Source organism: Oncorhynchus keta, chromosome 28, assembly GCF_023373465.1.
Source record: "Oncorhynchus keta strain PuntledgeMale-10-30-2019 chromosome 28, Oket_V2, whole genome shotgun sequence".
NCBI lineage: Eukaryota > Metazoa > Chordata > Actinopteri > Salmoniformes > Salmonidae > Oncorhynchus > Oncorhynchus keta.
The window spans coordinates 71901246-71919070 of record NC_068448.1 but is presented as its reverse complement, the minus strand read 5'-3'; the positions used below and the strand labels follow the sequence as shown (position 1 = coordinate 71919070).

The 17825-nt window shown below is 47.4% G+C and overlaps 1 protein-coding gene across 9 annotated transcripts in view; it reads left to right on the top strand.

Moving 5' to 3' along the window:
* The first annotated feature begins 7121 nt into the window (after positions 1-7121).
* The window catches only part of LOC118397907 (receptor-type tyrosine-protein phosphatase mu-like), a 344875-nt gene continuing 334171 nt past the window's right edge, over positions 7122-17825 (top strand). For 7 of the 9 annotated variants that reach the window (XM_052483786.1, XM_052483782.1, XM_052483781.1 and 4 more), the window contains exon 1: positions 7670-7797. In XM_052483786.1, the coding sequence (XP_052339746.1) occupies positions 7698-7797 (100 nt within the window). In that variant the 5' untranslated portion in view covers positions 7670-7697. Of the gene's footprint in view, positions 7246-7669; positions 7798-10109; positions 10646-17825 lie in introns of those variants that run through there. The other 2 variants (XM_052483784.1, XM_052483783.1) reach the window with 2 other exon arrangements.

The window sequence follows — 17825 nt, the reverse complement described above, 5'->3', positions numbered from 1 at the left end:
TCCAGGCGTTGCTCTGTCATTGGGGGGCACGTTCCTCCGTCCAGGCGTTGCTCTGTCATTGGGGGGCACGTTCCTCCGTCCAGGCGTTGCTCTGTCATTGGGGGGCACGTTCCTCCGTCCAGTAGTTGCTCTGTCATTGGGGGGCGCGTTCCTCTGTCTAGGCGTTGCTCTGTCATTGGGTGGAGCATTCTTCTGTCCAGGCGTTGCTCTGTCATTGGGGGCGCGTTCCTCCGTCCAGGCGTTGCTCTGTCATTGGGGGCACGTTCCTCCGTCCAGGCGTTGCTCTGTCATTGGGGGGGGGGGCAGGTTCCTCCGTCCAGGCATTGCTCTGTCATTGGGGGGCACGTTCCTCCGTCCAGGCGTTGCTCTGTCATTGGGGGGGCAGGTTCCTCCGTCCAGGCGTTGCTCTGTCATTGGGGGGCACGTTCCTCCGTCCAGGCGTTGCTCTGTCATTGGGGGGCACGTTCCTCCGTCCAGGCGTTGCTCTGTCATTGGGGGGCACGTTTCTCCGTCCAGGCGTTGCTCTGTCATTGGGGGGCACGTTCCTCCGTCCAGGCGTTGTTCTGTCATTGGGGGGCACGTTCCTCCGTCCAGGCATTGCTCTGTCATTGGGGGGCGCGTTCCTCCCGTCCAGGCGTTGCTCTGTCATTGGGGGGCACGTTCCTCCGTCCAGGCGTTGCTCTGTCATTGGGTGGCACGTTCCTGCGTCCAGGCGTTGCTCTGTCATTGGGGGGGCACGTTCCTCCGTCCAGGTGTTGCTCTGTCATTGGGGGGCACGTTCCTCCGTCCAAGCGTTGCTCTGTCATTGGGGGGCACGTTCCTCCGTCCAGGTGTTGCTCTGTCATTGGGGGGCACGTTCCTCCGTCCAGGCGTTGCTCTGTCATTGGGGGGCGCGTTCCTCCGTCCAGTAGTTGCTCTGTCATTGGGGGGCGCGTTCCTCCGTCTAGGCGTTGCTCTGTCATTGGGTGGAGCATTCTTCTGTCCAGGCGTTGCTCTGTCATTGGGGGGAGCATTCTTCTGTCCAGGCGTTGCTCTGTCATTGGGGGGCGCGTTCCTCCGTCCAGGCGTTGCTCTGTCATTGGGGGGCACGTTCCTCCGTCCAGGCGTTGCTCTGTCATTGGGGGCAGGTTCCTCCGTCCAGGCATTGCTCTGTCATTGGGGGCACGTTCCTCCGTCTAGGCGTTGCTCTGTCATTGGGGGGCAGGTTCCTCCGTCCAGGCGTTGCTCTGTCATTGGGGGGCAGGTTCCTCCGTCCAGGCGTTGCTCTGTCATTGGGGGGCACGTTCCTCCGTCCAGGCGTTGCTCTGTCATTGGGGGGCACGTTCCTCCGTCCAGGCGTTGCTCTGTCATTGGGGGGCACGTTTCTCCGTCCAGGCGTTGCTCTGTCATTGGGGGGCACGTTCCTCCGTCCAGGCGTTGTTCTGTCATTGGGGGGCACGTTCCTCCGTCCAGGCGTTGCTCTGTCATTGTGGGGGCACGTTCCTCCATCCAGGCATTGCTCTGTCATTGGGGGCGCATTCCTCCCGTCCAGGCGTTGCTCTGTCATTGGGCGGGCAGGTTCCTCCGTCCAGGCATTGCTCTGTCATTGGGGGGCGCGTTCCTCCCGTCCAGGCGTTGCTCTGTCATTGGGGGGCACGTTCCTCCGTCCAGGCGTTGCTCTGTCATTGGGGGGCACGTTCCTGCGTCCAGGCGTTGCTCTGTCATTGGGGGCACGTTCCTCCGTCCAGGCGTTGCTCTGTCATTGGGGGGCACGTTCCTCCGTCCAGGCGTTGCTCTGTCATTGGGGGGCACGTTCCTCCGTCCAGGCGTTGCTCTGTCATTGTGGGGGCACGTTCCTCCATCCAGGCATTGCTCTGTCATTGGGGGTGCGTTCCTCCGTCCAGGCGTTGCTCTGTCATTGGGGGTGCGTTCCTCCGTCCAGGCGTTGCTCTGTCATTGGGGGGCACGTTCCTCCATCCAGGCGTTGCTCTGTCATTGGGGGGGCACGTTCCTCCGTCCAGGCGTTGCTCTGTCATTGGGGGCGCGTTCCTCCATCCAGGCGTTGCTGATGCATTCAAGATCTTACAACGAATAGATATATGAAGCATCAGCTAACCATCATATGTTAAAGAAATCTGGTGCCAGACTGCGCAGTAGATTATGGTGTGGTATGCAACCATTGGGTGATGCATGCAATGTCTGAGCAGGGGAACATGACCCTTTTCTGATGAATGAGAAGAAATGCACAGTAGGCTAACATTCTGTCATTTAAAGGCAATCTAAAGAGCCTTTACTTTAAATAATTTGAAAACCTATATACACTACCTGTTACGATCAACTAGGAGTGGTGGGTGGAATCAGGCACAGAGAGCAGGGTTCAGTCTTTCTTTCAAATGTATTCCCCAGCGCAACAAAACAGTCACGCCAACACACAGGGCGTATATAAGTTTCCAGTCCAAACAATAGGACAAAATAGTCCGGAGAATAAATATACGAATAACTCACACCATCAAACACAGAGTAACACAAACAAGCCCGCACAAATACCCAGCGGGCCTAGTGCCCTTAAATACCCTACAAACAAACCCTAATACAAAACAGGTGTACCCAATTACCCAATAACCCAAAACAAACGGAAAGGGAATCGATGGCAGCTAACAGGCCGGCGACGACGACCGCCGAGCACCGCCCGAACAGAAAGAGGCACCATCTTCGGCAAGGTTCGTGACAGTACCCCCCTGACGCACGGCTCCCGCAGCGCGCCGACCCGGCCTCGAGGACGACCCGGAGGACGAGGCGCAGGGCGATCCAGGTGGAGGCGATGGAAATCCCTCAAGAGGGAAGGATATAAAATGTCCCTCCCCGGTACCCAGCACCTCTCCTCCGGACCGTACCCCTCCCAGTCCACGAGGTACTGCAGGACCCTCGATGTCCAGAGGGGGTGGAGGGACCTCCGGTACCTCACTGTCTTGTAGGAGACCAGCTACCACCGGCCTGAGGAGAGACACATGAAACGAGGGGTTAATACGATAATAAGAGGGAAGTTGCAATCTATAACACACCTCATTTACCCGCCTCAGGACTTTAAATGGCCCCACACACTGCGGCCCCAGCTTCCGGCAGGGCAGGCGGAGGGGCAGGTTTCGGGTCGAGAGCCAGACCCTGTCCCCTGGTGCGAACACCGGGGCCTCGCTGCGGTGGCGGTCAGCGTCTCTCTTCTGCCGTTCACTGGCCTGCCTGAGAGAATCCTGGACTGCCCGCCAGGTCTCTCTAGAGCGCTGTACCCACTCCTCCACCGCAGGAGCCTCGGTCTGACTCTGATGCCACGGAGCCAGGACCGGCTGGTAGCCCAGTACGCATTCGAATGGCGACATATTCGTGGACGAATGCCGAAGAGAGTTCTGGGCTAACTCTGCCCATGGGACGTACCTCGCCCATTCTCCTGGCCGGTCCTGGCAATACGACCTCAGAAACCTGCCCACTTCCTGGTTTACTCTCTCCACCTGCCCATTACTTTCGGGTGATAAACCAGAGGTAAGGCTGATCGAGATCCCCAGACGCTCCATAAACGCCTTCCAAACCCGAGACGTGAACTGGGGACCCCGATCGGAGACGATATCCTCTGGATCCCCATAGTGCCGGAAGACGTGGGTAAATAGAGCCTCTGCCGTCTGTAGGGCCGTAGGGAGACCAGGCAATGGGAGGAGACGGCAGGACTTAGAGAACCGATCCACAACGACCAGAACGGTAGTGTTCCCCTGAGATGGGGGAAGATCAGTAAGGAAATCTACCGAGAGATGGGACCATGGCCGTTGTGGAACCGGGAGGGGCTGTAACTTCCCTCTAGGAAGGTGCCTAGGAGCCTTACTCTGGGCGCATACCGAACAGGAAGAGACATAGAGCCTCACATCCCTAGCTAAGGTGGGCCACCAGTATTTCCCCCTAAGACCCCGCACTGTCCTATCAATCCCCGGATGACCCGCAGACGGTAGTGTGTGGGCCCACCGAATCAACTTATCACGGACACCAAGCGGTACGTAACTTCTACCAGTCGGACACTATGTAGGCGCAGGTTCAACCCTCAACGCCCGCTCGATGTCCGCATCCACCTCCCATACCACTGGGGCCACCAGCTGGAAGGATGGGAGTGGGTTCGATGGACCGGTCCTCGGTGTCATAGAGACGGGACAGCGCGTCGGCCTTAGTGTTGAGGGAACCTGGTCTGTAAGAGATCGTAAATCTAAAACGTGTAAAGAACATGGCCCACCTAGCCTGACCGCGGATTCAGTCTCCTCGCTGCTCGAATATACTCCAGATTACGGTGGTCAGTCCAGATGAGAAAAGGGTGTTTAGCCCCCTCTAGCCAGTGTCTCCACACCTTCAGGGCAGCACGTGAGGCAGCACGGCTCCAACCCCAGCCTCGGACGCATCCACCTCCACTATGAATGCTAATGAAGGGTCCGGATGCGCCAACACGGGAGCCCCAGTGAACAGTGCCTTCAACTGGTTGAAGGCTCCATCAGCCTCTGCTGACCACCGCAAACGCACCGGCCCCCCTTCAGCAGTGAGGTAATGGGTGCCGCTACTTGGCCAAAACCCCAGATAAACCTCCGGTAGTAATTGGCAAACCCTAAAAACCGCTGCACCTCCTTTACCGTGGTCGTGGGTAAATAGAAAAATAGGCCCGCTGGGTATTTGTCGGCCAATTACGCACGGCGTTAACGCGGTCACACTCCATCATCATCCCCGAGCTGGAAATGTGATAACCCAGGAAGGAAACGGCTGGTTTGGAGAACACACATTTCTCAGCCTTGACGTATAGGTCATGCTCCAGCAGTCGCCCAAGAAACCTGCGCACCAGGGAAACATGCGCGGCGCGTGTGGTAGAATAAATCAAGATGTCATCAATATAGACTACCACACCCTGCCCGTGCAAGTCCCTGAGAATCTCATCTACAAAGGATTGGAAGACGGCTGGAGCATTCTTCAACCCATACGGCATGACGAGGTACTCATAGTGGCCTGATGTGGTACTAAACGCTGTTTTCCACTCGTCTCCTCCCCGAATACGCACCAGATTATACGCGCTCCTGAGGTCCAGGTTTGTGAAGAAACGCGCTCCGTGGAATGATTCCACCGCCGTAGCGATGAGAGGTAGCGGATAACTAAAACCCACTGCGATCGAATTGAGACCTCGATAATCAATGCACGGACGCAGACCTCCCTTCTTTTTCCTCACAAAAAAATTAACTTGAGGAGACGGGTGACATGGAGGGCAGAATGTACCCCTGTCTCAGAGCTTCCGTTACATATGTTTCCATAGCCAGCGTCTCCTCCTGTGACAGCGGGTACACATGACTCCGGGAAGTGCAGCGTTCTCCTGGAGGTTTATCACGCAATCCCACCGTCGATGGGGTGGTAATTTGGTCGCCCTCTTCTTACTAAAAGTGATAGCCAAATCGGCATATTCTGGGGGAATGCGCACGGTGGAAACCTGGTCTGGACTCTCCACCGTCGTGGCACCGATGGAAACTCCTATACACCTCTCTGAACACTCGTCTGACCACCCCTTAAGAGCCCCCTGTTTCCAGGAAATAAGGGGATTGTGAATAGCCAGCCAGGGAACCCCCAAAACCAAGGTGAATCAATAAGGTAGAAACTGATCCTCTCCCTATGATTCCCCTGCGTTACCATGTCCAGCGGAATCGTGGCCTCTCTGACCAGCCCTGACCCTAGCGGTCGGCTATCAAAGGAGTGCACGGGGGACAGGTGGGTCTATCTGCACTAACGGAATACCCAATTTACGGGCGAGTCCACAATCCATAAAACTCCCAGCTGCGCCTGAATCGACTAGCGCCTTATGCTGAAGAGAGGGGAAAACGCAGGAAAAAAAAAAAAAAAAAAAAAAAAAAAAGTGACCAACAGGGAGCTCTGGGTGAGTTTGGTGCTTACTCACCGAGGGTGGCCGAGGAGTGTTCCGCCGACCATCTCGACTCCCAGAGGGACTCCTCCAACACCGGTCCGAAGTGTGTCCTCTCCGTCCACAATAGGAGCAGGAGGAGCCCCCTCTGATCCCCCTAGATGCAGCTCCTCCCAACTCCATCGGAGTGGGAGTGGGAGAGCTGGAAGGTGGAATTAACAGGACCCCTTCTGAACGCCCGCGGGCAGCTAGCAGGTTGTCCAATCGAATAGACATGTCTATTAGTTCATCCAGGGAGAGAGTTGTGTCCCTGCAAGCTAGCTCCCGGCGGACGTCCTCCCGGAGACTACACCGGTAATGGTCCATCAGGGCCCTGTCATTCCACCCAGCACCAGCAGCTAGGGTCCTAAACTCCAACGCAAAGTCCTGTGCGCTCCTCGTCTCCTGTCTGAGGTGGAACAGTCGCTCACCCGCCGCTTTACCCTCTGGTGGATGGTCGAACACAGCTCGGAAACGGCGGGTGAACTCCAGGTAGTTGTCCTGAGCCGAGTCTGGACTGTTCCAGACCGCGTTAGCCCAGTCCAGGGCCCTGCCCGTTAGACAGGAGACGAGGAGGCTCACACTCTCTTCGCCCGAGGGAGCCGGACGCACGGTAGCCAGGTAGAGCTCTAGCACCCAGCCGCCGCTCCATCGTACTCCCTCGGGGGGGGAGAGACGCAGTGCGCTGGACCCAGAGGACGACGTAGGTGGAGTAGGTGGTGTCGGCAGTGGGGGAGCTGGGGTAGACGTCGGTAGACCACTCCTCTCCCATCGTTCCATCCTCTCCATCATCTGGTCCATCGCGGTACCAATCCGATGGAGGACTGCTGTGTGGTGATGGACGCGCTCCTCCATAGTGGGGAGAGGGGTGGTCGCTGCTGCTGCTGATTCCATTTCTGAAGGTGCGAGCTTCTGTTACGATCAACTAGGAGTGGTGGGTGGAATCAGGCACAGAGAGCAGGGTTCAGTCTTTCTTTCAAATGTATTCCCCAGCGCAACAAAACAGTCACGCCAACACACAGGGCGTATATAAGTTTCCAGTCCAAACAATAGGACAAAATAGTCCGGAGAATAAATATACGAATAACTCACACCATCAAACACAGAGTAACACAAACAAGCCCGCACAAATACCCAGCGGGCCTAGTGCCCTTAAATACCCTACAAACAAACCCTAATACAAAACAGGTGTACCCAATTACCCAATAACCCAAAACAAACGGAAAGGGAATCGATGGCAGCTAATAGGCCGGCGACGACGACCGCTGAGCACCGCCCGAACAGGAAGAGGCACCATCTTCGGCAAGGTTCGTGACACTACCATTCAAACGTTTGGGGTCACTTAGATATGTCATTGTTTTTGAAAGAAAAGGACATTTTCTTTTGCCCATTAAAATAACATAAAATTGATCAGAAATACAGTGTAGACATTGTTAATGTTGTAAATGACTACTGCAGCTGGAAACAGCAGATTTTTTAAACAGAATATCTACATAGGCATACAGAGGCCCATTACTCCTGTGTTCCAATGGCAAGTTGTGTTAGATAATCCAGGTTTATCATTTTAAAACTGATCATTAGAAAACACTTTTGCAATTATATTAGCACAGCTGAAAACAGGTTGTGCTGATTAATAGTTTACAATTAGGGTTGAATGGCGGGAACCATTACCGGGATATACCGCCCAAAACCACTCCCATTTCCCAGGATACGAAACTGGTAAATTATAATTACTTATTTATATCAACCGTTAAATGATATGCAATGTCTAAATCTGGTTTCTCTACGGCCTCTGCGTGATGAATCAACGCTCAGAGTGGGGACAGCCCAGCTCAGCATGGACCTATCAGCTCATCGTGGTAAATATTTTTATTGTGACAGGTTAGCCTACATTTGCTGGAGCATAGCCTATGCAAACAGTAATATAAAGTCCACGTGCGCGTTAACTTTACCCATCTACATCTGGCTGTCGCGGGTTAACATGTTTTTTAATTGTAAAGATTAGTTTTGTTTTTAGCAGATCCAGAGTTTTAAAACCGCCTATCACTCGAAAATCGTCGTTTTAAATCAGTTAATGTGCGAGCACTCACTCGCAGTCTTTCTCTTTTGTATCCAAAATAGAAAATCCTGTTCTAGATTTATATATAGCCCTATATATAGATGTCCTAGTCTACCTTGTTCAGGTAATCATTTCAATGTAGTATTAGCCTCATATTTAGCTAATTATTGATGGGTTATGTTATACATAATACGCTTCTAACTTATAGCCTCTATCTCTTGCGCAATACGCAAGCACCTGAGCTCCGCCGGTCTCTCCTCTCCCATTTATTATACCAGTAGACTGTTGGTAGAGGGACGCAAGCACCTGAGCTCCGCCGGCCTCTCCTCTCCCATTTATTATACCAGTAGACTGTTCGTAGAGGGACGCAAGCACCTGAGCTCCGCCGGCCTCTCCTCTCCCATTTATTATACCAGTAGACTGTTGGTAGAGGGACGCAAGCACCTGAGCTCCGCCGGTCTCTCCTCTCCCATTTATTATACCAGTAGACTGTTCGTAGAGGGACGCAAGCACCTGAGCTCCGCCGGTCTCTCCTCTCCCATTTATTATACCAGTAGACTGTTCGTAGAGGGACGCAATATATGTTTGTTGTTGAACGTTAAATACAGCAGCCAATAGAACTCACGCGTAGTTTGAAAGAAGAGCGAACGGCTGTAGGATATAGCAGTTATTTATTCAGACCCATAACCATTCAATCTTCTTAAAGAGAAGTGAAAGCCTTCTGCATCTAATTCTAGTCCTATATTATTCAAGGATGTCATTAGAATGATGAAGATAAGGACAACGAAACGTATTTCATTTAACTGTTGAAAGCAGGGAACGAATGAAGCAACAATAGAGAAAGAGGTAGGCTAATAACAGGGGAATTATGAAAGGTAGGCTATATATGCGTCAGCCTACTAATTATAAATAGTCCCTATTATATTTCAAAATTAAAATCAAATTCGCTAGCCTATACACTTGTAATTTCGTAGGCCGCATGTGTTGCACCAGAATTGCATGTTCTCTTCTGCTTTTATCATGGTTTGAACGATGTGCGTAATTCCAGTCCATATAATATGCTACAGTATAATACAATAGATTACAGTAATACAGTTCACACTCAAAAAGATTAACCTACTGGAGCTAGTGTAATTGATTTAGCCAAGAGAGCATATAGCTAGCTATATCTATCAGCTTTTATGTTTTTCTGCGGTGCGTAATGTGCAGTAGCCTATCATATATCATGTAGGCTATGTACCGGATAATGGCACAATCATTTGGGCTTTTTTGGGCTTATTAAATGTTAATGTAGGTTCTCATAGAATAGTTTTATCTCCATCACTTCATTCAAAGACTCAATCATGGACACTCTTATTGACAGTTGTGGCTGCTTTGCATGATGTATTGTTGTCTCTACCTTCTTGACCTTTGTGCTGTTGTCTGTGCCCAATAATGTTTGTATCCTGTTTTGTGCTTCTACCATGTTGTGCTGCTGACATGTTGTTGTCATGTTTTGTTGCTACCATGCTGTGTTGTCATGTGTTGCTGCCTTGCTATGCTGTCGTCTTAGGTCTCTCTTTATGTGGTGTTGTGTTGTCTTTCTTGTTTGATGTGTGTTTTGTCCTATATTTTATTTTATATTTGTATTTTCAATCCCAGCCCTGGTCCCGACAGGAGCCTTTTGTCTTTCTATAGGCCGTAATTGTAAATAAGAACTTGTTCTTAACAGACTTGCCTAGTTAAACAAAACAAAAATACAATGCTTCTGATTTACACTTCCGGTCATGGCGGGAAATACCGGTTTACCTGGGAGAATCGACTTATTCTCAGACAGGAACATTTGTAAAATACCTGGAAAATATTCAACCCTACCTGTAATCACAACACCATAACAAGGTGGTCAGAGATATTTTACTGTAGTATATTTATTTGCATTGAGACAAAAAGCTCAAATTGCAGTTATGTTACGCTATGTAAAAGTCCCCCCCACATTAATAGCAATGATGTTAATGACATAAGAAACTCAATTAACTGTGAAGCAATATGATGATGCAAGGACGCTCAAATTCGAACCCTAATTGTGAATCTTCACAGTTGACTTTAAATTATGCCCCTCCCCGTCTTTATCATCTACAGCTGTATCAAACCGGGTCTGAAACAACAATCTGAAACTTTGACTCCACAGTTTAAAACGTAGATATAGGCTAGAATAGAATAAACAAACGTATTTGCATGTAAAGTGTCTATAGTTCCGTATTTCCAGCAAGAATTCTAGCACATTTTGGATGAAAGTATGAAAGAAAACCAAAGTCACTCCGTCTGAATACCGACACCTCTATTGGAGCGCGCAGTGTCTTGAGCTTTTCTGTGTTCGCTGTGACGTTAGTTACCTCCTGGCAGCCAGCAAGTCACTACCGGAGCGGAGCCGCTTGAAAGATGCACAAGTAACCAAGTAGGGAAAGACAGACAGGGGAACACTCCCATTACCGGGCACGTTAGCTGTAAAAACGGAATATTTTCCTCAGTCAGAGCGGAAGAGTAGAATAGATTTTTACCCCGGAGCTGGGGGTTACGTTCGCGATACTCTCCCGCAATGGAAAGACTTTTAACTTGTCTCATTGCTGCGGGAAGCTTATTCCTTACAGTTCGAGGAGAAGTATTCAAAGGTAAGGCTCGTCATTTATTGTGTAGTGTATTTTGTTTGTTGTGCAAAGACCTATTAATTTGAAGTAGCCTGATCTAGTAGGCTATAACGGGTGCGTCGCGCTCTGTAGAAGAACGCATTCCGAAGTTGTCTGGAGGGAAGTCCAGTGTCTGTATCAACCTAATACTACAAATTTTCTGCCGAAGAGCCTGTGTATGTTACTTGAGCTACAATTTCATTGTTTGCCAGGGAAATTAGCTTATGTCGAGTTTGTATATGGTTGTTTTAATCCCCTCTTGTCCATCAGTAAATAGATCTGTTCAGGTAGTTCAAACAGACCGATGTGCCCCAGCTCATTTGAAACTTTTATAATGTAGTCAGCACTGTGGTACGCTCTTTGACCAAATACAGTGTAGCAGAATGTCGAGATTCTCTTCCATTTTGGATTGTGGCTGTAGAATACGTTGGAAATGATTTCTATCATCCATAACGACTATAGTTGTTGAAGAGTTTAATGCGCTACTTTTGTGTATATATACTTTTCTGATGCGGTCAATTTCACGTCGGGTGACTGTCATACTGACACCGACTTCTCTGAAAAGTTAGGACATCTTTGAAGACATTAGCAAAGTAAAACGTTACTTTTTATATATGCTAATCTATTTTAAGCAATTGAAGTCTAACCTAACTTCCTATTTCTGCTTCTTGTTATAGACTGTCATTTAGCGTAGAATACCTATATTATTGTAGTGTCACTGCATATTGGCAACATGCCACAGTGAAGGGCTTGGCAGTTGTGGAGAGCTATATCTTATGGATTGTTATACAGATGCTTTGGTATGATCTAGATTGATTGTGTTTGGCTGGATGAGAGCTGCATTTCACATCTCAACTGTGGCTCATCTGAACTTCATTGGAAGCATGTAACTATGTATTTTATTATATATATTTTACATTTGTTTATTAAACTAGACAAGTCAGTGAAGAGCAAATTGTTATTTACAATGACTGCCTACACCGGGCCAAACTCGAGCGACGCTGGGCCAATTGTGCACTGCCCGATGGTACTCCAAATCGTGACCAGATGTGATACAGCCTGGATTTGAACCAGGGAGTGGAGTGACATCTACATAAAATGCTTTTGACCACTGCGCCACTCGGGACAGCATTTAAACATATTTACATACATACTTGCCACTGTACACTTTTTACCATGGGTGAGAGAAAAATGTGGTGTTTTTATAGCTATTTTCCTACAATTCTAGATAGTTTATCATATGCTATCTAGGGGGGGCCTCCCAACGCCACCCCATAAAACAAACAAACAATTATTTGGTTAGAAGCCCCCTGGAGGTTGTGAGCTCTGGGGCATGTGCCCTGCATGCCTGTTAGGTAATCTGGCCCTGATCCCACATGTTAAGCATTGGTGTATTGTCTTTAGTTTTATATGGGAGAATGATGATGGTTGTTTAGTTCAATGTAATGAAAAGTATTTTTGCTATTTGTCTGAAGAATGACATTTTAGCAAATGCATTGGTTGGTGCATTTTGCTTTCTTAGTCAAACATCTCTGAATGTGTTTAGCTTATTTTCCCCTAATGTATTATGCAAACTAACTTGCCTGTTTACTCAAGTCTTTATGAAGTTTAATTTAAACAACTTTATACGGGGCTATACAAAGTTGTTGAAATTTTAAAGTAGACTAAATAAAATCTTGAATCGGAGCAATTGAAGTAAGTTCTCAACTCGCATTTCTATTCTAATTGAATGAGCCAGACACATCTATTATCGTAATTGTTTCCATGCAAAAATGACAATTTCATGTAATAAAAATGCACTTTTAGACCGTATGCTATTTATCTACATCAGTAACCAATGTGTGTTTTTCCCAGTTGTTCTGCATGCAAGTAGCCTTCCTACTAGATTCTTGAATAGATGTGGGACTGCGAAACTGTCCCTCTCTCTGCCTCTCAATGCCTTTACGTGTAATGCCTGATGGTGGCAGCATCGTACATACAGAACCCTCCACACAAGGGATCTCTTGAGGCTCAGGATTTGGTCCACAACCTCATCCAATAACTTTTTCCTCTGCCACCAATATTAAAAAACACAAACAGGCAAATATTTGCTAAACAAATTATTTCTAATGGAATGTAAATAACTATTTTGTTTACTTGCCAATCAGGGAGTAACAAAGCAGGGATGGAATTACACATGCAAATTAAGAGCCTTTTTATTTAATGTAAAAATGATTGCTAACAAACTAATTAAAAAGTGGCTGCAGTTGTTGTTCTCCCAAAATATTCAGTAGTTAAAATCACATTGCCTGCATGCGTTCTTGATCCTTGATGGCAACCATGCAAGGAGATACTAATTTAAGGCTGTTGCATTGCAATTCCCTGCTTGCATCACTCAAGTTAGTCGTCTATGGGAAGTTAGACAGGCTACCACACTTCACTTTTGTAGAAGCCCATAGACATGCGCTGAATGATACATGGTAGGTATGGGAGGTCAGGCTACAGTACATGTCAATCAAGGCAAACCTCAAGATGAGTACAGCGTTGCTGTAAGTAGGGCTAAATTCTTATGAGATGAACATGATCGTTTGTAGCCTTTGCTCAGCTGAGCCTTGTGTCTGGACACCGCACAGGGCCTGGCTGGAGTGACCCTAATGCATTCTGGGTTGCGTTATTGTGTCTTGTGTGACCATGAAACCCAGGATATCCTCTGGCTGTCCCAGATGGTCTGCTCTCCCTGCACTGTTTCTTCCGTCCATTCACTGCTATAAATATGTATATTGTGAATGTGCCGAGCTGCAGACCTTCAGTATAATGCTCCTAGTTCTTCTTCCTTGTACCTTGGTCTCTCGCCTCTTTTCAACTGTCCACTTTAAAATGATTTGTCTTTAAGACAGACTCCCAGCACACAAAGTATAACCAGTCAAATAGCTCTCTATAGAAACTGTAGTAGAGTTAGTGGTTGTTCACATACAGCCCAGACAGATGGAGCTCTGCTGAGCTATCTGCACCAGTGGAGAATGAAATTAAAATCTCCACCGCCATCCCAAGATGGAATAGTTGCCCTCATAATGATAATAACACACCGTAAGTAATTAACTGGTATTATTAATGTCCACTATTGTGTTTCTGTCATACATACCCAGCTCTTTTGACACAAAGAAAGTCTTCCATGAAATTGCAAGGTGGTACCTTGCAATTTCACTGGCCGGCCCCTTCCCCCCCCCTACTCACTGCAGAAAACCGAACAAGTTCAGGCAGTGCTTTCTCGTTTAACTCTGTTCTTCCGTTTTGTGCCTAATGAACACTACCCTAGTAGAAGTGAGGTGTCTTTATGCTCAGGCCAGGGAGGGCAAGGGGCCGGCCAGTGTTTTGGTTTAAAGTAATTGTGTACAGACAGTATAATTACCCATTAGATGTGACTCTGAAAGAGATGCTGAGCAAACAGGACCCTCTTTAATTAAACTCGGCCCTTCTGGGGGGGGGGTACAGCCGGACACACAGGGAAATGGGCAGGAAAACCCATGAATCAGCCAGCATGCCTATACAGTGAGGCCAGGTGGTCCAGTCAGCGATTTGCACTGCATACCCGTCAGGTTTAATGAACTGCTGAGATTAAAAGAAGCTCTCGCATGATTTACGTATTCATAATTCCTGATGGATAATGGGGTTTACTGAATTTCGCTAGAGGCCTTTGTAGGTGACTGAGTCAGTCTAGGCGCTCAGGAAAACGGCTAATTAATTCACCAAGGACCAACCCTGCCCCACTTCCAAGCCATCAGCACAGGGCCGCTACTGTTACTAGGATGTTGTTACTTGGGGGATAGGCTGTTTTTTTTTTTTGTTCCTGCTTCCTTCCATGTTGTTTTTCTGGAAGGGGAACCAGGTTACAGGAAGGGGGGCAGGTGAGTAGCCCACACTGCTGCAGCTCCTCCCTCCTCCTCTCCCAGTCTCTCTGCCTTGGATATATGAGTATGACCGCAGGCAAATCTCTCCATTACTGTCATCCTGCATCTGTGGCACTGTGGATTCGTCATTACGGGTCGTTAACAGTATGGGGCCACGGTGTTCTTCTCAGGCATGAGAGGAGTTAATTTTCCTCTGATCTAATAGGAACGACAGTGACTTTTAGTCACAAAAGGAAGTTTGCGAAATGCACCCCCCCCCTTACCCACCGAGGTTTTCTAAAGGAAATGGGGCCCACCTCTGCTTTAGCATGGCCTAAACATCAGGTAATGTTACAGTATAGGGTACCACCTCTGCTTTAGCATGGCCTAAACATCAGGTAATGTTACAGTATAGGGTACCACCTCTGCTTTAGCATGGCCTAAACATCAGGTAATGATACAGTATAGGGTATCGGCATAGTTTGTCTACTGCTGCGAAATCCTTGGATCCCCCTGAACCCTCCCATGAAGCCATTTTATTTCTCAGGTGTGTTTGTTTCCAAACCATGATGCCCAGTGCTAATCCCTGTCACTTATTTCTGTCTCTGCTCAATGTGGAAGGTGTATATATTTGCATGGACCATGTAGTGCCAAATATATATATTTTTAATAACTTTATAATTATTTCCCTCACTTCTCGCTCATGCCGCTGTTATTTATTGTAAAGCAAGCAGAAGGGCCGTTTTTGAATGGATCTTTATTAGTCACTTTAATTGGGGATGTTGAAAGGGGCAACACTGCGTACGCGCTGGTCTTTAGCTCTGCGGCATGATTAACTGTTTGGCTGTTGATTTTAAATTTGCGGCTTTCTGGAGTCTGAAGTCCGCCCTATTAGTGACAGTTTGTTACATTCATCATCCCCTTTGTCCAGGGTTCTGTCCATGTCAAAGGCTTAATGAGGCATCTTAACAGTAAAGAATCAGCGATTTAGTGAGACTGATGGAAAATTACAAAATGGAACTAAATAGCCAAGCTGTGTGTGTGGCCTTCATGGTTTACTCTAGATATTCATCTTGCAGTATTTTTTTCTGAGCATTTTTCTGAAAATATCACAATTCTGCTCCATGTTGCCTTTATTTGAGAATCTTAGTGCCTTCTGCCACAGCGCAGCCTCCTTGAAGCGTTCCACCTCTTTGTCCTGGTGTCAAACATAAATCATATGACTTTAATATTTCACAGCCTGGTCTCTCTGCCTTCTTAAGCCAATTTAGGTTTACCCAGTTTTGAGATGAGTGTCATGACCCTGACCAGGGCAAGACTGGCTCAAGGAGGAACATTTTAATGGTATTAATTGTCCCATCAGTGTGTGGTCTCATTGAAACTGTCATCTCTCTGGGACCCACTGGAAACACAGACGGGCGCGGGAAGCAGCAACAGCTCTTGTTGAAGCTCTGTCCACGTGGTGTTAAAATCTGTTGGATCTTTACATGAGGTTTTAGGTCTTAGTGTGAAAAACTGTCATCAAGGCAAAGGGTGGCTTCTTTAAAGAATCTTAAATATTAAATATATTTTGATTTGTTTAACACTTTTTTTTCTCGATGATTCCATGTGTTATTTCCTAGTTTTGATGTCTTCACTATTATTCTACGATGTTGAAAATAGTAACATTTTTAAAGAAAAACCCTTGAATGAGTAGGTGTGTCCAAACGTTTGACTGTGTGTCTTAAAGAAGAAACGGCTCCTATGAGAAGCAGTCAAAGCTCTGCTACCACTTACGATTTGTTTTAAGGCTGATCTTAAAGACACGCTAAACCACTGTCGGGGCCTGCATGTCTTCAAGTGGTCAGAGAACTTCTACAAATAAGATTTAGCAGGAGTTTAAAAACTGTAGCACGATAGGGAAGAGGCGTTTTGACAAACGCCACAAGCAAAACATTGAGGTAAGAGTGTGCAAGTACATTCAGCAAGATCTTAGAGGGATTCATTGATAATGAGGGTCATCGGCCCACTGTACTAAATAATGTTGTTGCACACAAACCGTTCTAATCCCATGGCCAGCCGGGCCTGTCTCAACACACGATGGACTGATATTAACAGGCCCATATTAAATCCAGACCAGCACATTACAATAAGCCACTGGATACTGTTTAAGAATACACCCGGCAACCAGACATCTCTCCACAGGTCAGAGGAATTAATGTGTCTCCTAAATTATAATCTCAGTGGTGGGCACCAAAAACAAACCTCTCCTCAGTCGTAGCCTCCTCACCGAAGGATTCTAATGAATTAACATTGTGTTTTAAGATGCAGATTTAACATTGACTGGAATACACTGAAATATGCACAATGCATACTCTCCTGACTCCTAGTTGAGTGGATTCCACACAGTGCAGGAAGCTGTAGGAATGCTTCTGGAAATTCTCACAACTTCTCAAATATGTGTTCAAAGGGGAGGCGTGTAAATATTTTGATGTATTGTAATTCCATCTTTATCGAAATGATCTTTTAATAGCTGTCCTCTGAGGTTGTTCACAAGTGCTGCCTTGCTTAACTATAATGTCTGTGTGAGTTTAACTGGGAGATGAAACAGAAAGCCATTAAAACATCACAGGCATTAATGGGGAGAAGTGCTGAGGGATTTGGATATGTGAACAGCATATGCTGCCCGACGGGGACAGACACTCTCTTTACCCCCGGGGACAGGTACTTAACCTATATTGCAACTGTAAATATTCATAAGTGGGTAATACGTTAAATGTGGAGTTAGACTCAATACATACCTAATGCCAACTCTAAGGAAATGGACTATTAAATGAAGTGGCTGTAAAGTGACTTGATCTTGTGACTGTGGATTTAGGCCCATCTCCCTGCATGTATTTATGTGTGCGTGTGTGGTCGAGACTTGGTGTTGTCATTTCAGGGTGTGTTTATGAGCATGGCAAATATTTTTTTTGGGGGGGGGGTTCAAGAAACTTCAGAGTTCAATGAGCCCCAAGTGGGTTGTGCAATGTTAAGTGGGGTTAACAGAACGCTTGAAGTTAGAGCAGTGTGACCCTTATAAGGGCTAGACTAGTTCTGAAGTTGGGCAAACCCTAGGCTGGCCAGGCTTTTCTTTTTAAAGAGATTACTTTCCCATTTGCAACAGAAAATACATGTAGACTATAACCTCATGTTGATGGATACTCTATGGATACTGAATCTGCCTGAAAAGTTCTTCTTCCAGTGTTTTTTTAGACTTATCTTACTAAATCAAGATCGTAGCAATGATATCGACGCTGCAGCTTCATAGTTTGTTTAGA